The 25,057-nt window shown below is 46.6% G+C and overlaps 1 protein-coding gene across 3 annotated transcripts in view; it reads right to left on the reverse strand.

Moving 5' to 3' along the window:
* The window catches only part of Med27 (mediator complex subunit 27), a 214,507-nt gene that overhangs the window by 161,192 nt on the left and 28,258 nt on the right, over positions 1-25,057 (reverse strand). The window contains exons 1-2 of one of the 3 annotated variants that reach the window (XM_021149801.2): positions 13,171-13,394; positions 10,203-10,347 (exon numbers count right to left, since the gene is read on the reverse strand). In XM_021149801.2, coding sequence (XP_021005460.1) covers positions 10,203-10,347; positions 13,171-13,373 — 348 coding nt within the window. In that variant the 5' untranslated portion in view covers positions 13,374-13,394. Of the gene's footprint in view, positions 1-10,202; positions 10,348-13,166; positions 13,395-25,057 lie in introns of those variants that run through there. The other 2 variants (XM_029473615.2, XM_085835065.1) reach the window with 2 other exon arrangements.

Below are 25,057 nucleotides of genomic sequence, written 5' to 3' on the forward strand. Positions count from 1 at the left end.
TCTAGAAGTAAATAAGTCATAAGATTTACATTACATGCTATTCTCGGTAAAACTGTGGTGGTGGTGGTGGTGTGAGTGAGAATGGCCCCCATAAGCTCTTATGTTTGAATACCTGGTCCCCCGTTGGTGGAGCTATTTGGGGAGTATTGGAGGGGTGGCCTTGTTAGAGGAGGGGTGCAGGCACTGAGGTTTCAGAAGACTCCCACCATTCCCGCTGTGTCCTCTCTGCTTCCTGCTTATGGACGGACCAAGATGTAAGCAGGCAGCTGGCCCCGCTTCCATGCCTTTGCTCTGTCACAATTGACTCTCTGCCGTCACAAGCCCCATTAAATGCTTTCTTTTATAAGTTGTCTAGGTCATGGTGCATGGTGCAATATAAATATAACTAATACAGAACTGTGGCCACTCTCCTGAGGATAGCCTGTTTATGAGGATAGTCCTCACTGTTTATGCTACCTACCTAGGGTGACTGCTGTGCTCATTGAGTAAGAGAGCAAAGCACAAGAGATGCTGCTGATTCAGATATCCAAAAAAAAAAAAAGCTATAAAGCTGCAAGTAAAGAGGCAAACGCTCTTGGCTCAACAAGGAGAGAGAGGGAGGGAGAGGGACAGGGAGAGGGACAGAGGGAGAGGGAGAGGGACAGAGGGAGAGGGAGAGGGAGAGGGAGAGGGAGAGGGAGAGGGAGAGGGAGAGGGAGAGGGAGAGGGAGAGGGAGAGGGAGAGGGAGAGGGAGAGGGAGAGGGAGAGGGAGAGGGAGAGGGAGAGGGAGAGGGAGAGGGAGAGGGAGAGGGAGAGGGAGAGGGAGAGAAAATAAGCTGAAGTTTCTCAGATCTACTACAAAGAGCAACTCTCCCATTCATGAACTTCACAAGGAACCAGAACTCCACACTAGTCTGGTTGTGCCACCTCTAAGTACAAGAAAAGTATGACACTTCCTTCGGGTAGCAGAACTCAGCTCCACTGGGCTTTGGAAGGCTTCCCCTGCAGATGTGGAGCAACCATACAGGGAAGGGGTACACAGCACTGGCTCCTGGCTAAAGACAAAAGTGTGAGAAGAAGTTGGGACCCAGCAGTGGGACACTGCACTCTTGCTAGGTTAGCGAGCTGCACCCCAGACAGGGTATTTATCACCTTCACTCACCATGTCTAGCATGGTGCCCACACAGCAGGTGCCTACAGAGTGGGGATCAATTCATCTGCTCTGAGCAGGTTGGGTATTTCCTAACAAAGAGCGCTCTGACCTCCATTAGAAAATGATTATGACTCAACAACTTACAAGTGTAGCCACTTTCTCACCCAGACACTCAGAACACAGCAGATTCTAACAGTATACAGGCACGGAGACAGCTGAGCCCAGACCATTCATGGTGGCTGGGGGTGGCCACCACTGTCAGATGGCCAACTGTCAGAGCCTCCTGAGTGAAATAACACAGTACCACTCTCTGACCTAGAACCTCAGGTAGGCCTGCGTGGGGAAAGAGCCACTCAGGATGCTCTGATTCTTGGTGCAAAGAAAGACAGGAGGGTCAGGCACTTCTCTAGCACAGCGTTCACCAGTGCCCCCTTTCATGACAGGAGGTTAGCTGAAGCACTGGGCAGTCCTGTCTTCCTTTATGAGATCCCCAGCATGAAGGTTGGTTACTTGCTAAGACCCTCAATTTAATGTATCTGCAGCTCACTGCAATAGAGAACTGCTGCCTTTCTAGTGAGGAGGGGCCTGTGGCTGTTCTGTCCATGACAGTCAAGGCAATCCCCGACCACGCCCAGGCCTGAGCTGGACCACTGCTGTCACATTACCTAAAGGGGAAAGGGCCTCAGCAGTGAGGAGCAACTCTGCTCTTCCGAACAGTGGGCAGCTTCCCTCGCTGGCCTCACGAAGAGGGTTAGCACAAGGCAAGTTACTTCCTGTAAGATGAGTATGATATTATACCTGACAGCTGAGCCCTTGAGGTCTCATGCTCAGCTGAAAAAGCATAGCCCTGAGTTTTCTTGAAAACATATCAGGGTAAGGCTCAGTCACCAAGTATCTACCAGATGCTAGGTATCCAACCCTGGAGAAAGGGTCACAACTGGACACCCCGTGATACAGTGTGATCAGTGCAGCCACATGAAGGCTAAAGGACAATGACATGTGAGACTATACCTGCTTGATCTTTATAGGACAGGAGGGAGGGGTATATGCATGAAGCCACAGGCACCCCAGGCAGAGGGCTGGTGGGCAGCTCAGCACAGTCATGGCTTCAGCTTCCAGTTTGCCAAACCCTGCTAGTCATCAACAAGTTCTATTTAGTGTCAAGTCAGCAAGAAGAAGCCCGGTCCAGCAATGGCCAGTGATGGCCAGCAATGGCAGGAACTGAACCCAGCAACAAGCCTCCCCAAGCCCTGGGCACTGCAGTGAGCTATGCCTCCCAAACAAATGAGTAACTGCAGCAAGGGAATGCCCACACTGGGAGAAAGGTCAAGTGCAAGACCCAGAGCCAAAGGACAGCACAGAGATCAGGAGGCAAAAACAGCTTCACCTCCCCAATCTGGCAGAATCCTGAGCCCAGCCTCAAGGAGCCTGGAGAAGCCTGGAGGAGCTCCGAGAGCAGTGGCTGGCCATGCAAGAGGTGTAGAAGGTGCTTGCTCCCACAGCCACACCTCGTCCCACAGTTCTTCTCTAATGATCACAGGAAATCTGCATTCCTGGTCAAGGTGAGGGGAAGATACAATCTAAAGGGGGGGGGGTTCCTTGAGTTTAATTTGGTTCCTGCACATAGAGAGGGAGCCAATAGAAATAACTACTTGAAATGTCACTGAGCCCTGCCCTGGGGTGGAGACACTGGAAATCTGCACAGCAAACAGACAGAGATCAGAACAGCTCTAGGAGATCAGTCCACTGAGAGTCCAGCACACTAGGCCCTAAGGGCTTCAGTAACTGCCCAAAGCAGACCTGGGCTTTGTCTTGTCAAACAGGTGGTTAAGCCAACAGAGTGGGATAAAAGCAACAGTGGACAAAAGGGGGCACCTACTGGATTCACAGCAGGCTTTCAGACAAGGAACAGCAAGAGGAGCCTATGTGACTAAGACTTTTCCATAGAAAGAAATGAGGCATGAGATAGAAGAGCACGTGCAAAGGTCCTTGGGAGACTGCATTCATTTTAGAAGATGAAACTGGCCAAAGAGGGGCAGGCAAGGGCAAAACCAGAGCTGGATATTGAAGAATGTGCACACTACGGGACACTGTGTCTGGTCTTGCTTTAAACACTCCAGTGCTGCTGGGGTGTGGGGGTGCATGTTAGTAATTCTAACAGTCAGCCGGCAAAGGCAGGGTTGCTCTATGTATTCAGGACTATTCTGGAACCTGGTTTGTAGACCAAGGTGACCTTAAACTAAGAGATCCATCTGCCTCTGCCTCCCAAGTACTAGGATTAAAGGCGTGCACCATCATTGTCCAGCTTCAACTACCTTTTGCATACAGCCCAGGCCCACCTACCTAGGAATGCTACTGCCCACAGTGTACTCCTACATCAATTATTAATACCAAAAAAAAAAAAAAAAAAGTTCCACAGTCATGCCCTAAGACCAATCTGATGGAGGCAATGTTCAATTAAAGTTCCCTTTTCCTTGCCAGGTAGGTCAAGTTGTCAACTGAAGCTATGACAAGAGTTATGTAATTTTTATTTCCATGTCTCTTGAAATTTCCCATAATAAAACCTTTTGTTTTATATTCTGCAGGAGGGAGAAGAAACAGGAAGGACTAAGGAGGGCATTAGGGAAGCAGTGTGTGCCCACCTGGAGACCACGGATGGCAGCAGACTCACCCTGTGCCACACACCACAAGTCACCATCATGGCAATAGCAGCAGACAAGACTGCCAGGACCACTTCCTAGAAGCTAAGGTGGGATAACACAGTGAGATCCATGCACACTGGGGCCACAGTGCTCTGAGTGGTAACTCAGCGGTTGGCATCACTGCACAGTGGCAGGAGAATGGCAGATAACATGCCTTGAAGTTTGAAGATACAAGTTCACTAGATAGGAGAATCCTGTGAGAAACTGAGCTAAGCAGCAGAAGCCTGAGCGAGGGTGGACAGGATGGAGTGAAGAGGCCCCGTCAGGAAAGGCTAGCAGAGCTGGGGGTGCAGGGCAGGGCAGATTGCTGGAGCAGCATGCATTAAGGCCCCAGGTTCCATCCCCAGCACTGCAAAAAACAAACTTGTGAGGTGGGGAGGAAGAAAAGGAAGAAAGCCACAGGCCTGTTACAAAGCTGCAGCTGCCCATCGGTAGGCCAGCCCTCTGAGTCACAGAAACCACAGGGAGTCACAAACAAGATTCCAACAACAATAAGGTAACTGTTTTCTCACACTGCAGCTAATCAGAGCAATAACCTTGGACTGGCCTGGGGCCAGTGTGGGGAATCACCCAACTCATTAGCGTTCACACAGTCGCACTGCAAGGGCCACCACTGCAGAAGCTTCCTGAGGTCACTTTCCAGGAGCCCTCAAGGGCTGTCACAGTCAGACACTTGGAGCGTGGACTCAGTTCCAAGTGCTTCAGAAGCTTCCAGGACAAGTGACGAACAGGAGAGATCCTCTCCAGCCCTCAGGGGCCCTTTCCTCCCTACCCATGGCTTTCATGGATGCCCCTGAGCCTCTCCAGCCCAGGCAGAGCAGACCTTCAGAGCACATCCCACCCAACCTTTCAGGCAGCCAAGGGAAGGCCATCAGAGCCATGAGACAGCTCACCACCTAGTCACCACAGATGAGTTAGTCTTACCCTGGTGACAACTCTGAACTATTAGCTGCCTAGGAGGGCACACAACTCAACTGGTCATAAATGACAGTGACAAAATGGACATAATCCAAATCTTCTTTCCAAATCAGCCTTTGTGTTCAAACAGGTGGACCCTTAGCATTCCTGCAGCTGAGGAGCATGGGAGCAGTCACAATTCTAAACCCTGTGACAGACATCTTACTGCATCTCCAGGCAAGACGAAGCCTCTATAGTCACTCAGCATACTTGAACTCTGCAGCCTTCTCCTCCTCCCTGTGGCTTCTTCTAAGGAGGCTCTCTCCCTGCAGGCATGCCTCACAATTCCCAACCCTTTGCCAAACTCCCAACCCCTCACTCCACACCCCAGGTCTTACAAGGAAAGAACTAACCCGCAGACTAACCTGCACTCTTGTGAAGGAAGGGTTGCTATCCTTGCTCAGATACTTCAAGGAACTTGAGAGTCAATACCGATGTCAATGGTGGGAGGCCTGCTGTCTGTCAGAGAGGAAGCAATGGCAGGGAGGTAGAGCGCCCTGGGTGTCTCTCCTCAAAGCTGTTTGTGAATGTGGTACCACCAGCCCTACTTATTACTCAGAACTCCTAGTCATCTCTGAAACACGTCCAACTTTGCTAAGGAGCTAAAAACAGGAAGGTTAGTCTCACGCTCTCGGGGAATGGGATATGGCGCGAGCCAAGATGCTCACAGCCTGGAGCTTACACACGTAAGCGCACAGTAGTGCCGCTGCACGCCACAGATGCGCGTACATGTGCACACTACTATATGCTCAACACAACCGCCACCATTCACTCAACACTTACTATGTGTGAGTTAGCTGTGGACAGTTTTTATTTTTATTTTGCCAGCAGAAGATGAAAGCCAGGGCCCCTCACATGCCAAAACAGATGATCTACTACTAAGCTACACCCAGCACCAACAGCCAAGGAAGGCATTCTACTGACATTATCTCTACCTCACCGACACTAGGACAGAAACTTAGTTCTTGCCTCTTGGGGGTGTCTTGTCTGTCAGGACACCCCCACTCAGGAAGACATTTTTAGCTTAGACAAGGCACTGGGTGAGTGGAGGACTAGATCAGAACCCAGGTAGCCTGACTGGAAAACAAGCATCCAGGACTGCACAGGTCCAACCTCAGGGTAGTGGAGCCCCAGCAGGCTGCCTTGATGTCAGGGTTTCAAGTTCAAGGACTTTTGGCTATTACAGCAAGAAACAAAAACAAAAACGTAAAGATGTTAGAAAAGTAGGAAAGGGAGGAGGAGGAGGAGGAGGGAGGAGCAGTGTCTTGCTCTGTCAGCCTCTCCCAACTCAAGTAGTTGCAATCTTTGTTACTCTCAGTATCGCCAAGGAAAGGCAAAGTCATGGTTGGCTCTTCTAGACAGATACTGTGAGCTCTCCCCTAGTTCTTATCTGTGAGTCTGCCAATTCAACTAACTCCTAGTAGAAAATACTGCTCTTAGACTGACTGTCTACAGACTTTCCCTGTCATTATCTCCTGCAAAGTACCGTGCAACAGCCATCCCATAGCAAACTCAGTGTGCCCAGTATCACATGACCCAGCAATCATGTGACACTCGGGGAGAAGGTGGGCATGTGGCATATGCTTACATCCCAGCCTCTGAGGAGGCAGAGGGAGAAGGATCACTTAAGGGATGCCTGGACAGCACAGCAAGAACCCATCTACAAAAGCACAGGAAAAAAGAGGAGAAGGCAATACATTTAGATATATGCAAATACAGCATTGTTTTACATGAGGGACTGCAGCATCTGCGGAGCTCCTAACTTCAGCACATGAGCTCCTGGGATCAAACCCCACTGGGACCATGGAGGACTTTACACAAAGCAGCCTTCTGTCACAAGAATGAATAGCATCAATGTCTAAAATCCAAAGCCTGGTTGGTGACAGGTTGGACTCCTCAGAAAGTGACCTTCAGGATAAGCTTGGTCTCCCTCACGTCTAAGCACATCAAGTGACATAAGGCTGTTCTGACTACTTTACAGCAGAGACAGCGGTGGTGCCAATTATTTCCTGCCCAAATCAAGAGAGCTTGTCACCCGTCTGCGGAACAATTATCTATAGGTGCGTCCAAGTAAAACACTCAGCTCTTTCCCCGAATCAGCATGGGCAAAGTGCTGCCCACAGCGATTTGACACCATTTCATTACATTAATCTTTGAATGTGTTATTCTAACAATTATGCCAACTACCATGTAATTAAGACTCCAACTGACTTTACAAAATTTAAGAAAACTCCCACAAAGAAAATAAGTAGTCATTGAAGATGCACAAGACCTTTCTATAGCAAACTGCACATAGAGTCCCCACATAATGGGTGGTGTCAAAGCCTTTTCCAGGGTCCTTTCCAGTCTCAGCAACAGTGCAGAAAGCTGACATGGGCAAGATACCCAACTCCCTTCACACGTTACTGCTCACACTGTTTAAATTCCTTGGATAAAATGATGAATGGACTGTTTTCGAAATTAAAATCTCTTTTCATTTACAGAAGCAAGAAAAACACATAATTAATGCATGGCCTCTTGCATGTCAACAGCTGGAAATGAGAACACTGGCTTCTTCCTTAAGGCTACTTCTTGGGTTTATTGAAGAAATGTACAAAAGGCACCCTCATGCTAGCTATCTTCTTCTCTTTCTAGTTTGTCTTTCCCTCAGTGGGGTGCAGAAGAAATAAGTAACAGCCACACTAGACATCAAGTCCTGTTACAGAGGTAAGGCTCCCTCAGCCCTCCCCTGAAGTGCCCAGCAGTAGGTGCCCAAACATAGACCATCTGTACAATTCAGAGCCAATCCACAAAGAACCTTAGCAGGGGAGAATGCAACAGTTGATTAGTAATGTCTACCCAAAGAAGAACAAACGTTTGAAGACCCACATACCATGTATTTGTCTTCCCTACCTTTTCATAAACCATGGAGATGCATGCAGACTGAATGGCTTCTTAAAAAAAGAAAGTATGAACAAAATGAAAAGAAAATTCCTAAGGTGTGGCCAAAGGGGAGAAATATTTTTCTAAAGTTGAAAATTTAAGCAAAACTGAGCCATCAAGTTTCAGGGAAAAAAACAAAACCAAAAACTACCTCAAACCTTAGTCCAGCTAGGAGCTACGACGAGGTCAGTTTCCTGGACTTCAATTGCTTGGTTCTAACCCATGAGGCTGCTTCTCCTTCTGATGACCCAGGAGACTAGTGGGAGAATGCTATGGCACATCACCACATGTCAGGGGCATCCTCCAAAGCCCCCCCCACTGGCTACAGGAGACATGGATATATAGTTTTTCCATGACAAGCTTCCATGACTGTTTTAACCTGTAGCACCTCTGAGGCAAGAGGTCCACACACGGGTTTACTTTCCTTAATACACTTCCTCTCCTTGAGACAAAAGCAAGAGCCAGGGACTCCTGTTTCCATAGGCAAACAGTCCAATTTCCTTACATTATGAAAGCAGCTCTGTTCAAGCATAAACTGCCATCACTCCAATGTAAGGCCAGTCACTATGTCTCCGTCTTGCCACTCAGGCTTCTTACCCATGTGACACAGCAACAGGATCTCCTCAACCAAACACAGGCTTTTCTGGGGGTCAAATGAAAACAGAGTCCAGCCATGCATCTGCTGGCCAGCTAGGCTCCACCACTCACCAGGCACACTCACGCTCAGATCCCAGGCACACCCCCAGGAAAACCAGCTTCCACGGGGCAGCCTAGAAGGCTGGGGCTGCAGCCTCAGCACCTGCAGCAGACACCTGCCACTGTTTCTGCCTGGTGCCTTCTGCTCTGGTTGGGTATGTTTAAGTGGGGGTTGTCAGCTCCCTCCAAGCTTTGTCCCCAACATGGTGATGATCTGTTAAGAGGAAGAACCTAATAAGACATGTCCTGAGGTCAATTGGAACATGTGCTCACAAGTGGACGCCAGCCTCTCTGACCCCTGTCTGACAATGAAATCTGCACCTCCCACACGTTCACCCACTGCTCGGATACTGTCTTCCATAAAGTCCTCACCAGCGTCAGGTCCATGCGGCACCTGCCCAACAGCAAGTCCTGACTAAACCACTCTTCGTTATAAAGTGAGTCTAACTCAGGTCTTTCATTACAGTAATGAAACAGACTAATACACTTTTCTTTTAGGAAAATGGCCGTCTCCAACACCAAGGAGAATCACTCCAGTGAGCCAAGCTGAGACTCCACCCATGGATCCTATTAACCCTCCCCAAGGACACCTATCACACAGAGCCTGACACAGTCACTGGGAGTGCTAGAGGCCTAAGGATGCACAAACCTGCAGATGACGAACTATGCTTTCTCCCACCAGAGAGTCTCGGAGCAACCAAAGCAAGCCAGCCCTGAGAAGCACCTGAATGACAGACTCAGCGAGCACATGAGCTCAGCTTCGAACCAGGGAGCTCCCTAAGCACTGTATTGACCAATTCCAACTCCAGGGAACTCCAGGTTTCTACACTTGGCACCACAGAGTTTGGGGGGAAAGACTTAAAGGTTAAATCAATATATTCAGAGTCCAAGTTCTTTTAGTCCCCCAGGGACAATCATCTTTCTGACTCTCCAACTCGCTTCAAACCAAAGAATACTAAAATAAGCCTACTACAGAAATTCACAGAAAAAAATGCCATAAAATCTATCAAGGCTCATCTGTCACCAAGACAGATGAGAGGGAAAGAACCAGGGCAGAGGGTGAAGGGTGGATGGGGGGAGCATAGCAGTTCACAAACAAGAGCAGGTCTCAGCAGCTACCGAGAAAGGCTTCTAAACCTGTTCCCAAAACGTGCCACTTCCCGTCAGCAGGAAAACACACAACACACAGCAGACAGACAAAGACTCAGGTAAACACACTGCTTCCAGGTTTGTAAGCCCAGTGGTTCCTGTGATTCACACTATTGCTCAGTTCTCCTTTTCCAACTTTCCTGAGGGCTACGCCATGGACCTGCCCACACAATCAAACACCAGACAACCACACTCTGTAGCATATGGAGTCAGGAGAAAGAGGAGCACAATCTAACCCATAGCACTCTCCAGATACTCTCCCAGCTGGACAACACAAGACCATAAACACTGTGAGCAGCTAAGCCTTTCCATCGCCAGTCTGTAAACTGTAGGAGTCAGGACCTCCTGCTAAGCAAGAGAAGCTAGAACAGTTGCACCTTCCTCAGGCGAAACGGCACACACCACAGCACACTGTAGCACATTGTATGCACCATCCAGGGTTCTATAAGCCGCTCTTATAGAACTACCCAATCTCCAGGCTAAGTATACATGATCTAGGATTCCCTATCACTTACAGGAAAGCCTAGAATTCCAACTCTATGGCCCATTCAGATGCAAAAGAAAACCTCCTCTCATGCTCTTCGCAGTTCTGGGAGAAACACTGGGTTTTGCTCAGTCAGCTCCATCTGCAGCAGCCCCTTACCTTGTTGGACCATTTGTATGCTTGCAGAAGCTGGCTGTAGAGTGGGGTTTTGTCCTGCACAGGATCCAGGCTTAGCAGCCCACTGTTATGAAGAGGGTGGTTCTCAGACGGCTTGCCTACCAGGTTGCTCAAACGTTCCAGTTCACTGAAAGTAAAGAGAGAAGCTACATAAACCCGAGTCCACTTCACTCCCTCAAGACAAGACCATCACACATCTATCTTTCTTTCTTTCTTTCTTTCTTTTTTTTTTTTTTTTGGTTTTTTGAGACAGGGTTTCTCTGTGTAGCCCTGGCTGTCCTGGAACTCACTCTGTAGACCAGGCTGGCCTCAAACTCAGAAATCCGCCTGCCTCTGCCTCCCGAGTGCTGGGATTAAAGGCGTGCACCGCCACGCCCGGTTCGGACATCTTTCAAGAAGAGTTTTGCAAAGGTAAAACAGAACAAAACAAAACAAAAACCTAGGGACAAACAAGAGAACGCCTAACTGGGGAGTTCTAATCTCAAACATGCCTGTCCAAACCAGTCATGGTAGCCCACACCTTTAATCCCAGCACTGAGGAGGCAAGTGTATCAATGTGAATTTGAGGCCAGCCTGGTCTACATAGGGAGTTCCAGTGCTACACAGTGAGACAAAATGAACATCTCCTGCTGTGGGTGAATCTGAGTTGTTACATCCCAACATTTAAAACCTTAGAGCTTCTTTGTGCCCTTAAATTTGTTTTCCCTCAGGAATGGCAAGAGCCGGCTATATTTTGTTTCTCTGTGAAGCCCTGGTTAGCCCTCTCATGCCATTCCAGAGGCAAAACAAACCTAAGGGCACAAGGTTCCTTTGCAAAGGAAGCTGTAGGTTCCCTAAAAACTGGGAGGTAACAACTCTGATTCATCCACAGCAGAAGATGCTTAGGACCTTGCAGTAGAGTCTAACACTGCCTCCCATTCAGGATTTGTTCGGACCCACATGCAGATCACTCCATTTGGCAAAGCAGCAAGTACCTGAATAAATCATGATTATTTATCATTTCACATTTCAGATTTGTGCACAGTGCTTCACAGATGGCAAAGCTTAGCAAAACAAAGAAGAGATAAAATAAACACCATCAAGGGGGCTGTGTCAAACAAGCTCACTTCAGTCTAGCAAGAAAACTAGGGAGACGCTTGGGAAAGTGGGCGAACGGTGAAATCACGCATTCTGGGGAGCCAGTTCCCAGCAGCCAGCAGGACACTGCGAACCACTCCCATGATGCATCCAACCTCAAATTTTCAGCCACCTTCTTGGCACTACTGTACATTTAATAAGTCAAAGAAATATCAACATTACTAAAGTTTCTAAAGTGACAAAGGGCTGTGACATCCCATTAGAAAGCAGGGCAGAGATGACACACTTCTTTAATCCCACCAGCAGGGATTAAAGTAGAATCCTGGAAAGTAGAGGCAGGGGGATCTCTGTGAGTTTGAGATCAGTCAGCCTGATCTAAAAAGAAACTCTGCCTTAGGGGGAAAAAAAAAGCCCCCCTCGGGGGAGTCAATGGAGTGGGGTGGGGGGCATGCCATACTCAAGCTGGCAGAACAGGTATGTGTGTAGTTTAAGGGAGTGGAATACGGGGGAGGAAAGGCACACAACACTTCACTACTTCCTCCTCCATCCTACTTGACTAGTTGAGGGGTGGAGGGAGTCCTGGGGGGTTGCCTGCCTGACACATGGAAGGCCCTGAGCTGGAACCAGGCACTATAGAGGAACATGAGATGGAAGAGAGGAGACCCAACCTGACCAGATCACCAAATGCTCAATTGCAGAAGTAAAACGCTCAAGTCCAAGCCAGGCGTGGTGGCGCACGCCTTTAATCCCAGCACTCCGGAGGCAGAGGCAGGCAGATTTCTGAGTTCGAGGCCAGCCTGGTCTACAGAGTGAGTTCCAGGACAGCCAGGGCTATACAGAGAAACCCTGTGGGGGGGGGGGTGGTGGAACACGGGGCGGGGGGCGCCCTCAAGTCCTTTCATTCTAACTTCTAAGACAGGAAGAAAACACAAATTCAGGCAAAGAAGTAGTGTCTACTAAGCTGTGTGTGGTTGCGCACACCTTTAATCCCAGCACTCAGGAGGCAGAGGCAGGCAGATTTCTGAGTTTGAGGCCAGCCTGGTCTGCAAATTGAGTTCCAGGACAACCAAGACTGTTACCCTGAGAATCCCTGTCCTAAAATCCAAAGTGCCTTCTATGCATGGCATCTGAGTAATGTCCTCTCAGCAAAGTCTTAATACACTAATGATGTAAAAGGAGTCTTGTGAGGGAAATATGTAATCCCCAATTATCAGGGGTTAACCTGCTCAAACATTCCTTTCCCGTTGTAGTGGACTGAGTCCTCTGAAACTGAACCTAAATAAATCCTTCCTCTTAAACATCCTAATAGATGTAAGACTGTATCTCCCGAGAAAAGGGCTAAACAAAAGGAATGATGGTGACTGGCAGTGAGGAGCAGGTGGCTTCGGAGGGGAAATGGAAAGAGGCAAAAGGTAACGGAGGTAGTCTGAGAATGAGGTGAGGTGGAACTGATGAATTCTAGGCTCTGAGGATGGGAACTGGAGCTCATCGGATCGAGAGGTACGTAATTGGGCCTGGGACAGTGTTGATGGGGAGGCTGGCCCGATGTGTTGGAGCCCAAGGGAAAGGTCTGGTAAGATCGACGAAGTGAAAGCTCCTGAGAAGAGGTTTCCTCATCAGAATACGACCACTACAGCGGGAATCGAGGACCACAGATGACAGCCAGGACGAAATGGCCAACAGAATGAATACTAGGTAACGGGACGGGAGACAAGGAGTCCCTGAGAGGCTGACAGGGACCCTGAGATGAGCGAAAGTGACAGCGGACTACGGATAAAGGGGAGAGGCCCGTGACTGGGCAGACTGGCGCGGGATCCGGGCGGGACAGGTGCCAGGAGGGTCCTCAACCCCGATCCCTTCAGCCAGTACCTACTTGAGGTCCCGGTTGACGGAATGCAAGTTGTCCTGGAAGTTCGCGATGAAGGCCTTCTCGCGGCCCTCCAGCGTCTCTTTGTTGCGCATGCCATCCTTAAGGCAATCGAAGACCCTACTCACGCTAGAGCGTAGCGCCTGGATGGCACTAATAGCCTGCGAAAAGGCCTCCAGGTTCACACCAACGCTCAGCACGTCCGCCATGTTGCAGCCGTCACAGCCGGCTTTCCAGAGTCCACAGCCTGAGCGGCGCGCGGCGCTTCGTGATGACGTTGTCCTAGGAGGGTTTTGGGATGTGTAGTTTGCGACGTGGCTCCCATCCAGGAAACTCTACCGAACTTCTTGGAAAAAAAGCGCCAGTCTGACTGAATGAGAGAGTTGACCCCAAGGTGTGATCTCCATCTAGGGAAGTCATTTTGTCCTCTCCTTTTGCTTAATAGTGAATGACAAAGAAATACAGAAGCCCACCGCGTATCCCCAAAATTTGAACAGTCACATAGGAATTTCTCAGAACAATAAAATGTCCCCAGAGTACATGAATGAGTCCATATTCATAAATAAAGGGGAAGAACTCTCTTACCTGTAGTAAAATGCCAACGCATAAATGAAGGCAGAGTGATACAAGAAAACTGCCACTTGGCAGCCTAAATAATTGATTAAGGTATGAATCAATTGATGATTTTTTCGAAACAGCAAGGTATTCTATATAGTCTCAAAGCGTTTTGCTTTATGAAACTTAAAAGGAAATAGAAAACATTTGGGCTACATTAAAACCTGTGTCCAAAAAGTAAATTAATAATACTAATAATAATAGAAATAATGGTATATGTCCAAAAGAACTGAAAGCAGTGTCTAAATGAGATGTTTGTACTTCCATATCCACAGCAACCTCATTCACTATAGTCAAGTGTGAAAGGAGCCAGATATCTACCAACATATAAGCAAATAAGCAAAATGTGGTTATCATACAAATTGATATATACTGTGAGATCAAAATGGACAATATACCTTTCAAGTTAATGGGAGATCAGAACAGGGAAAATAGACCTTGCAGCTTAGGGGATCTGTTTGCAGTTAAGACAGTTAAGAATAAGCCGGGTGTGGTGGCGCACGCCTTTAATCCCAGCACTCGGGAGGCAGAGGCAGGTGGATTTCTGAATTTGAGGCCAGCCTGGTCTACAGAGTGAGTTCCAGGACAGCCAGAGCTACACAGAGAAACCCTGTCTAGAAAAAAAAAAAAAAAAAAAAAAAAAAAAAAAACAGCAATTTATTGCCGGACATGGTGGCGCACGCCTTTAATCCCAGCACTCAGGAGGCAGAGGCAGGCAGATTTCTGAGTTCGAGGCCAGCCTGGTCTACAAAGTGAGCTCCAGGACAGCCAGAGCTATAAAGAGAAACCCTGTCTCAAAAAAAAAAAAAAAAAAAAGACAGTTAAGAATAAGTTCCTCTGTCCTGTGCAGGCTAAAGTTTCTGTTTGTAATTAAAGAATAAATTCTATTTGCCTCATGTTAAGTCCTTGCAAGTTAGGGTTTTTATTTGTAATTAAGAATAAGTTCCTGGGACTAGAGAGATGGCTCAATGATTAAGAGCACTGACTGCTCTTCCATAGGTCCTGAGTTCAATTCCCAGCAATCACATGGTGGCTCACAACCATCTGTAATGGGATCAGGTGCCCTCTTCTGGTGCATCTGAAGTCATCTACAGTGTACTCACATATATAAAATAAAAATAAATCTTAAAAGAAAAAAAAAAAAAGAATAAGTTCTTGTTCTTTTTGTTTTGTTTGTTTTTGTTTTGTTTTTCGAGACAGGGTTTCTCTGTGTAGCCCTGACTGCCCTGGAACTCACTCTGTAGACCAGGCTGGCCTCGAACTCAGAAATCCACCTGCCTCTACCTCCCGAGTGCTGGGATTAAAGGCATGCGCCACCACTGCCCTGCCAAGTTCTTGTTCTTTAGGTAAGCTGCAAAACATGTTTTCAACCTCTACACTAAACTTGTGACCACATTCACGAGATGAGCATCCCTCCCCTTGTTCCTCCCTTTCATTGCATCTTTCTAACAGTGTATAACAGTCGTCTGTGTGAGCACCTTCACTCTCCTATAAAAAGGACCTCAAGGGGCTGCTCTCCCAAATCCTGACTTGGGGTGAGTCAGCTGGCTGGCCACTCTAGATTCACCCCCAAATAGATTGCTTTAGTTGGACAACAGTGGATTTGGTCTTTTCTCCTCCAGATTCCCAGGTTTAAGAAAGAGGAAATTCTGACACATGCCAATCAGATAACACCCTAATAACATCTGCAGATCCATGAATCATTTTATTGTTTAGGCATGATGATAAAGACCTGTAACCCCAGAACTTGAGAGTAAATCAGAAGTCTAGGACTTAAAAGTCAGCATAGGTACAGCATGAGTGCTATACCAAAAGAAAAAAAGACATGTTTGGGGGCTGGGAAGAGGCTTAGCGACTAAGTGCACTGGCAGCTCTTATAGAGGGTGTGGGTTTGGTTCCCAGCATCCACATGGCAGCTCACAATCAGCTGTAATTGCAGTCCAGAGAGATCTCTTGCCCTCCTCTGGCCTTCAAGATCACAGCACACACGTGGTGTACAAGTATGCTTGTAAGCAAAATACCGGTACAAAAAAAATAAAATGAAGAGGGACGGCACACATTTGCCAGTGACAATTTCACAGATGAAACTGGAACAAAAAAACTATAGGAAGCAAAATTGTCACACAAAAAAAGACAAATATCCTAAGATTCTGTTTTTATAAGCAGTCAAAATTGAATGGAGAGTGAAATTGTAGTGTCCAGGGGCTGGTTTCCAGTAAAGTTCACACATCTAAAGAAAAGACTTCTAGCATAGACACTATAGAAAGAAGAGAGTTTGGGGTGTAAACAAAATATTTCCCAAGTCTGGTGCTGCAGTTTAAGGCATCTTACTTATTTTTCAGCCATGTCTACTATGGACACACAGTTTGGAACAGAGAAGATAGAGGAGCAAGAAGGAGTTCATGATGCTAACCTTCATTGTGTCATCATATCAGTCAGGAAGATGAGCCCTTCTGGGATTTCTAGGAGCAACAAAAAGAACCAGCTGTACCTAAGGGTGTGTAGCTCAGTGGTCGACTGCTTGTCTGATATACGTGAGGCTCTGGATTCAGTCTCCAGTCCCAGGACCTGAATCAGTTCTGGGGAAGCTTCAAGGAAGAAGAGTTTGGCCTGTCATCTCAGAAACGTTAAAGAAAGTGGACTTGGAAAAGTCTCTGTGGATGGCAGACAGAGACGCTTACAGAGCAATGTGAATGAATGGTTACACAGCACTGTAACAGACAGAATGCCACAGAACCAGGTGTGTACGACACAAAGGAACAAACCAGAGGCTAGAAAGCTGGCTCAGCAGGTAGGGGCACTTGTCACTCTTGCAAAGGACCTAAGTTAGGTTCCTGGAGCCCACTCAGTGGCTCATAACCGGTTATCTGTAACTCCAGTTCCAGGAGGTCTGATCTGTTTGGGCATCCAACACACCATGATGCATACACAAAGATGCAAGCAGAAAACCCCCCCCCCCACACACACACATAAAGATTTTTTTAAATAATTAAATAAAAATTTAAAACTTAAAAAAAAAATCTCAGAACATCTTTTTTAAAGCTTAGTAATATAAAAGATTGCTTAGCAGGTAAAGACAGCCTGGATTCAGTCTCCAAGCCAAACATGGTAGAATAGGAGTACCAATTTCCACAAGTTGTCCTCTGACATAAACACAAACATCCAAACCATGCAATAATAATAGTGTGGTGGTGGTGGTGATGATGATGATGATGCAGATGCATTTAAAACGATTTATTGATTGATGGGTTGATTGATATTTTTATTTAATGTATACTAGTACACTGTAGCTGTCTTCAGACACACCAGAAGAGGGTGTCAGGTCCCATTACAGATGGTTCTGAGCCACCATGTGGTCTTTGGGAATTGAACTCAGGACCTCTGGAAGAGTGAGCTTAACCGCTGAGCCATCTCTCCAGCCCCCAATAATACATATTTTTAAATGGGGAGAAAATAGACTAGACTTTACAGACAGCAGCTTACCTGAGGGGTCAGGATCAGTGTTCCTGGGGACAGAAAACACTGTGTTCTTCCAGACACTATGTACTGAAAGGAGACACGGAGACTTCTGTTCTGTTCCTGCTCCCACACCCCTCCGAAGAATGCAAACCTTGAATTTAATAAGAACCTAAACTGAAAACTAACCTCAAACTGAAATGCATGCAACAGAATAACTGACCTGTTGGAGTTTTGAACAGAATAATAATATTGTGTTAACAAGAGCTCATGAAGGCAGAGAAGCTGCTCCAGGCCAGGGATTGCTTTCAGGATCTGACAACAGAGCCCAATGCTGTCCCTATGCTCGTCTGACTGACACAGTGTCACAGCTGCGGAAGTCTGAGAAAGGTCTGTTAATTAGTTGTGAGCATTTTGCCCATGACAGTTCCATGGCATTATTCATCATTCTGTGATTACAGAAGAAGATCCCCTTGTTTGGGGGGAATACATCTATACTATGTGAAAAAGACCATCACTATGTCGATATGAGAAAGGAAATACCACGGGTATGCTTATTTGGAGGGAGAAAGACAAGCAAATGTGCCAAGGTGTCGGGCAGCAGTCCTGCCACATGACAATTCATACACACACACACACACACACACACACACACACACACATATATATATATATATATGCAATTGTAAGTTAGAAATGATGTCACTACCCATTGTTTTAGGTGGCTTCATGATTTTAGGAGCAGGGAAAGTAAAATCACAGTCCAGAAGATAAGCAAACTCTTCCTTTAATAATTCCCACCTTCTCCTCAGCCTGACTGTAGCATCTCAACTTTAATCCATTGGTTCTGAAAGTTTAAGGGTAGATTCTGGGGACTGGAGAGACAGCTGCAATGTGAAGAGCACTGGCTGCTCTTACAGAGGACCCAAGTTTGGCTCCCAGAACCCATGTGACTGTTCACAGCCACCTGTAACTCCAATTTCACAGGCTCCCACGACCTCTTCTATCCTCCATGTGCAGCAGGCACACATGTGATGTGTACACATAAAACACTTATACACATAAAATAAAAATAGGCTAACTTTTTAAAAGATAAATTCTACACAAAAATCTGGTTCCCAGTGTTGTTTTGCCTGAGACAACATTCAAGTGCTCCTTGAACGCATTCATGGTGCTGCGAAGGAAAAGCATTCCGTTGACTTAGGCTTCAACTGTAGTTTTCATTTCTAGGCATCAACCTCACCTTCACAGTGCTGCTAATTACAGCTTTGCTTAAGGCAGGAGTGGGGGCTGTAAGGACATCCGCTGGAGAGATGGCTCAGTGGCTAAGAGTACTGTCTGTGCAGCCATTCCAACCTGAGTTTAAATCCCCGGTGCCAGAGGAAAAAAAGGACACACACAAGCCTCTAACACCAGGGCTCTGGGGTTAGAGATAGGAGAATAACTGAGACCGGCTGGCTGCTAGCCGATCAACAGATTCATAGATGAATACCCAACACATGTATGTTTACACACATGCATATGTCACATACATATAATTAAAAAAAATAATCTCAGGCTGTAGATTTTACCTTAGTTAGTTCTCCTTCCTAACCTCTGATTCGGTATTTTTTTTTTTTGGTTTTTTTTTTTTTTTTTTTTTTGGTTTTTCGAGACAGGGTTTCTCTGTGTAGCCCTGGCTGTCCTGGCACTCACTTTGTAGACCAGGCTGGCCTCGAACTCAGAAATCCTCCTGCCTCTGCCTCCCGAGTGCTGGGATTAAAGGTGTGCGCCACTGATTAGTTTTTACTTATTGCTTTTGTTTTTGTCTATTTGAGACTCAGCTCGCTATGACCCTGGCTGGCATTGAACTCACAGAATTCTGCCTGCCTCTTCCCCCCAAGTGCTGGAATTGGGTTGTTATCTTAAAACTAATTTTCATAAAACAACCCTGAGCTTTAATGGCTCTATAGGCAGGTAAATTTTTTTAGATCTTGGAAACTGAGGCAAGAAGATCACCTTAATTTTGAGGCCAGCCTGGACTAGAATGTGAACCTCATCTCAAAAATGAAGTTTTGAAATAACACTTGGTATATAGTAAACACACTGAAAAACATATCCATTAGGAGAAGGTGTCTGTGACTTACCACAGGGGGATTCTTGATAAAGAACCATGCAAGGCTTAGCAGTGGGTGTTCTTTGTTCTCAAGATTTCTAATGACGTGGTCCTGCTGCTACGACATTGTCAATTAACTGTGTCCCAGGGTTCTCTATTTGGGTTAGACTTTTCGTCAACTTTGGCATATAGGGTTTTTATGGTGTTTGTTCCTATTTTACAAAAGGAAAACTGAAAAGGAAAAGAAAGTATCTGGGTCCCTTGGCTTGGCTTGGCTTGGCTTGGCTTGGCTTGGCTTGGCTTGGCTTGGCTTGGCAAGACCGGAGACCCTAAATTCTGGCTTTGTGTACTTATTTTTTAGTGGTTCCTAGAGGGTTAGAAGATGTGGCTAGGCACGGTGGCTCTCACCCCTAATCCTAACACATGGAAGGCACTGGCAAATGAACTGTTGTGAAGTCAAGACTGGGATGGATACAAAGTTCCAGGGCAAGAATGACCCTGATCAAAATGAGAAGAGAAGCGAGGCAGAGACAGGTGGATCTCTGTGAGTTCGAGGCCAGCCTGGTCTACATAGCAAGTTACAGGACAGTCAGGACTACTTAGAGAGACCCTGCTTTGAAACAAACAAACAAACAAACAACAAAAACAGGAAGAGAAGGTAAAGGGGAGAGGAGGAGAAGGAACCCCAAGTGTGTCCTTTGTCCCTAGGAGGGAAGATGCAGTGGATTTGTCTGCTCTCATCCATGACTACCCATGTGAGATTCTGTGACATCTGTGGGGGTTCATGGTCCCCAGAAATCCTAAACGTGGACCTCTAGTTAAAGCTCTCCAGCATCCCCACTGTGTCGCCAACGCCTTGGACACAGAGGCTGGGCTCTGTACACTGAAGCAATCAGTCAATGCAGGGTAGTATGCCTGCCGTTTTGTCTCCTTATTCCAAATGACTCTATCTCTCTGTATCAGTCATCTCTTCATCTTGTTCAGCCCCTCCCCTCCCCCAACTCCGCCAGCATCTTCCTTTGTCTCCTTCTGTGATTCGGTAGTTTTCACCCTGATTGGAGCAATAAAGTACAAATAGAATTTGCTCCTGCAGTCATTAGTTTTCTGAATTTCTCCGTGGCTCCCCTCTTCTGGGAAACTGAGAAATTGATCAGTGAAAATACACATTTCCCCTGAACCTAGTAAGGAGTCTTTTATCACGTCAACAGAAAACTTTTCATTTCAGAAAGAAATGGACAGGGGTTCTCTGAGGTGTTGTAAATTCTCAAGGATGTTGGCGTGTACATGCCCGCATCTGTGTGTGTTGGCGGGATATAAATTATTTTAAAAGAGTTCATCTTGCACAATATCAGATTTTAATTATTATGATCTTCTGTTTGGGTAAAAGGCAGCCCCCCACTGCTAACATCTTCCAAAATGAGCAAGCCATTTGTTGGATGCTACAAGCTCGGGAGTATGAGAGCAGGCAATCAGAATTATGGTTGTCAGTATTTAATTAAAATATGCTTGTAACTCCCATTGTATTCTGAGAACAAGCAGCTGAAGCATTCAATGAAGACATCCTCATCAATTAATAATTATTAAGGACACCCTAGATGCAAAGCTATGCACAGTACTTTTGGGCAGAATGTCACTGGAAAGACCTTCCCTGGATCAACCACAATGACACTGAGCTACCTGTAATCATAAAATACAATGCTTAAGACTTAGTGGGGTGGGGCTGAGGACTGAGCGGAGGCAGCACATAGTCCTAGGACATAGTCCACATTCATGTTAGTCATTCAGTACATATGGACACAAAATGTAGTCAGCACTTTGCAGCAGCCTGGATGTGGGGGGCAATGGTCTGGGATAGCCCAATAGACAGCATGAACATATGTGAGGTAGATTATATATTCCTTTATGTTTACCTGGCTAAGTCTCAGATGTCAATCATGTTTACAGTGCTTAGTAGCAGGTCTATTACTATCCATCTAAAATGAGGGTGGTACAGGCTCCTCCTGTGCTCTTTTGCTTTCTGCCCACCAGGACTCTAATATGATACTGAAGACCACAGGATGGTGACAGCAGAGATCAAACTGACCCCAGAGTCAGAGAGGTCCCTGGAAATGAGCCTAGGCAGAGCCCCTAACCCTTCCAAGCCTGCATTCTTTCATTAAAAAAATTGTTTTTATTATTTTTATACATGTGTATGTGTGTTGGTGTGGTGTGTGCCACATGTATACGGGTACTGATGGAGGTCAGATGAGGGTGTCAGATCCGCATGGAGCTGGAGTATCGAAGTGGTTGTGAGATGCTGGGAACCAAAGTTGGGTCCTCCAGAAGAACAATGGGCAATCTGAATCCCTGAGCCTTCTCTTCAGCCAACAACACGTGGTCTTGCATCTAGAAGACAAGGAGTAGGGGCTAGGAGGATGGCTCAGTCAGTAAAGTACAGGTGTACCTGAGCTGGGACTCCTAGCACTGATACAGGAGGTGACAAACAGATCGATCCCCTGGAGGTCACTGGCCAGGCAGCACAGCTGATTGATCAGTGAGCACCAGGTTCAGTGAGATGCCATGTCTCAAAATCTAAGATGGGGCACAATAAAGAAGACACCCTGTGTCAATGTCTGGCTTCTCACTCATCTATGAACATACAGAGAGACACAAGACACACATGCACACACAAAAAACAGACTAAAAAGTTGGATTCTTCCTAGAGCTCACAGCATAAAGTTTGGTAACAGGGAGGATCTATTAATTCAAGGAGACGCGGGACTGAGGAAGCAGCCTGGTAGTTAAAAGCGTGTACTACTTTTGTAGGTGACATGATTTTGGTTCCCAGTACCGACATCTGTAATTCACAAGAATCTGTGATTCTAGCTCTAGGGATCAAATGCCCTCTTCTGGCTCCCTTAGACACCTGAATGCACACACACACACTTAAAATAGAATAAAATTCTGTAATGCCAGGTATGGCCACACACATCTTTAACCGCAGCACTCAGAAGGCAGAGGCAAGTGGATTTCTGTGAGTGCAAGGTCAGCCCGGTCTACATAGAGTTCCAGGCCAGCTAGAGCTACATAATGGGACTTTGTTTCAGATAAATAAATGCATCTTTTTATCTTTAAGAAGAGGAAAAATAAACACTGATCTTCTGCTGCCAAATTTGTTCAGTAACAACCACCTAAGAAAGAGACTCAAATCAGAGGATCAAGGACACCATGAGAATACAGCCCACAGTAAGGCTCACAGGGGCTCACAGAGACTGAACTAATGATCAGAGAGCCTGTTGCATCTCCGAATATGTTATGCTTATGTAGCTTGGTGTTCTTGTGTGACTCCCAACAGTGGGGGGCATGGGGGGGTGTCTGACTCTTTTGCTTACACTTGGGACCACTGTCCTCCTGCCCTGCCTAGCCTTGATATAAGAGTTTGTGCTTCCTGGGCATATATCCAGAAGATGTTCCAACTGGTAAGAAGGACACATGCTCCACTATGTTCATAGCAGCCTTATTTATAATAGCCAGAAGCTGGAAAGAACCCAGATGTCCCTCAACAGAGGAATGGATACAGAAAATGTGGTACATTTACACAATGGAGTACTACTCAGCTATTAAAAAGAATGAATTTATGAAATTCCTAGGCAAATGGATGGACCTGGAGGGCATCATCCTGAGTGAGGTAACCCAATCACAAAAGAACTCACATGATATGTACTCACTGATAAGTGGATATTAGCCCAGAAACTTAGAATACCCAAGATACAAGATACAATTTGCAAAACACATGAAACTCAAGAAGAACGAAGACCAAAGTGTGGACACTTTACCCCTTCTTAGAATTGGGAACAAAACACCCATGGAAGGAGTTACAGAGACAAAGTTTGGAGTCGAAACGAAAGGATGAACCATCTAGAGACTGCCATACCCGGGGATCCATCCCATAATCAGCCTCCAAATGCTGACACCATTGCATACACTAGGAAGATTTTGCCTTCAGACCCAGATATAGCTGTCTCTTGTGAGCGGCTATGCCGGTGCCTGGCAAACACAGAAGTGGATGCTCACAGTCAGCTATTGGATGGATCACTGGGCCCTCAATGGAGGAGCTAGAGAAAGTACCCAAGGAGCTAAAGGGGTTTGCAACCCTATATGTGGAACAACAATATGAACTAACCAGTACCCCCAGAGCTCGTGTCTCTAGCTGCATATGTAGCAGAAGATGGCCTAGTGGGCCATCATTGGGAAGAGAGGCCCCTTGGTCTTGCAAACTTTATCTGCCTCAGTACAGGGGAATGCCAGGGCCAAGAAGTGGGAGTGTGTGAGGAGCGGGTGCTGCCACCTCCTCAAAATGGCACCCAGGACTGCTGCCAGGTCTTATGACCTGCACCTGAATTCCTCATTACCTCTGACTTAGCCACATCCCAGCCTCCTGCACTGCGCAGACGCCATGCCTTGTCAGCTCACCTGAGGTGTCGTCACTTGCTGTGAACCAATGGACTGCCGCTATGTGACTGGGGTGATTGGGAGGAGTCAGTAGGGTATTTAAGGCACGCCCCGGGGTTGTTCAGTGGATTCCTGTTCCTGCATTGTGCGCGAAGTGTTCCTGAATAAACCTGCTTGAAGAAGGACAAAGTGGTGTTGCGTCTTTCCTGCTGGTCAGGGTGGATGCAACAAGTGGTGGAACCCTTATGGAGACTTCTGCTTCGAGAGAGCACTGTGGGTCCTGAACTTCAAGAGGTCAGGGTAGCCGGCTGGAAAGCTCCCAGGTAAGTGGGATGATTCAAGTTCTCGGTTAGAGACAATAAGGTTTCCGGTTAGGGACGATTAAGATAAAACAGTTATGGGTAACACAACATCAGGGCAGTCCGTTTGCCTGGCATTAAAGGATTTGTTGAAAGTAAAAGGAATCAGGCTGAAAAAGCAGACGTTAGAAAACTTTCTAAAGGCCGTTGATCAGGTGGCTCTGTGGTTCCCTGTGTCAGCACATCTTACAGGGCCTAGTTGGGAGAAATTAGGGAAGGATCTGAAGTTTGCCGAGGAGCAAGGGGTCCTCGTCAAGGGGGTGCTTCCGGTACGGAAGTTAGTACGTAACTGTATTAAGGACAGGGAGAAGTACGGGGCTGAGATGCAGAATTATGGATATCAACCTAGAAAAGGATTAGGGCCTCAATTGCAGGGCAGAAAATCCCCTATTCCTGTGAGTTCAAAGAAAGGTCATGCTGGACTGGGTTTATCCTAGGGGCCACTGAGGAGGCCATCCCCATTACTTGGAAGACTGAGGATCCAGTATGGGTTCCTCAGTGGCCTTTGCCCTCAGAGAAATTACAGGCTGCTAAAGAATTAGTTCAAGAACAGTTACAAATGGGCCATATTTGCCCCTCTACTTCTCTTTGGAATACCCCCATATTTGTTATTAAGAAAAAATCAGGGAAATGGAGGTTGTTACATGATCTTAGAGAGATTAATAAACAAATGGTCATTATGGGACCTATTCAAAGAGGTTTGCCCTTACCATTGGTGCTTCCAAAAGCATGGCCAGTGATAGTTTTAGATAATAAAGATTGCTTCTTTTCCATCCCCTTGCATGAACAAGATGAAGTAAGATTTGCATTTACTTTGCCTTCTATAAATCATGAAGAACCAGATAAGAGGTTTGAGTGGGTTCTTTTGCCCCAGGGCATGGCCAATAGTCCCACTATCTGTCAGCTATATGTAGATATAGCCTTATATGAGGTTAGA

The sequence above is a fragment of the Mus caroli genome, unplaced genomic scaffold (assembly GCF_978045245.1).
Source record: "Mus caroli unplaced genomic scaffold, Mus_caroli_1 scaffold_2, whole genome shotgun sequence".
NCBI lineage: Eukaryota > Metazoa > Chordata > Mammalia > Rodentia > Muridae > Mus > Mus caroli.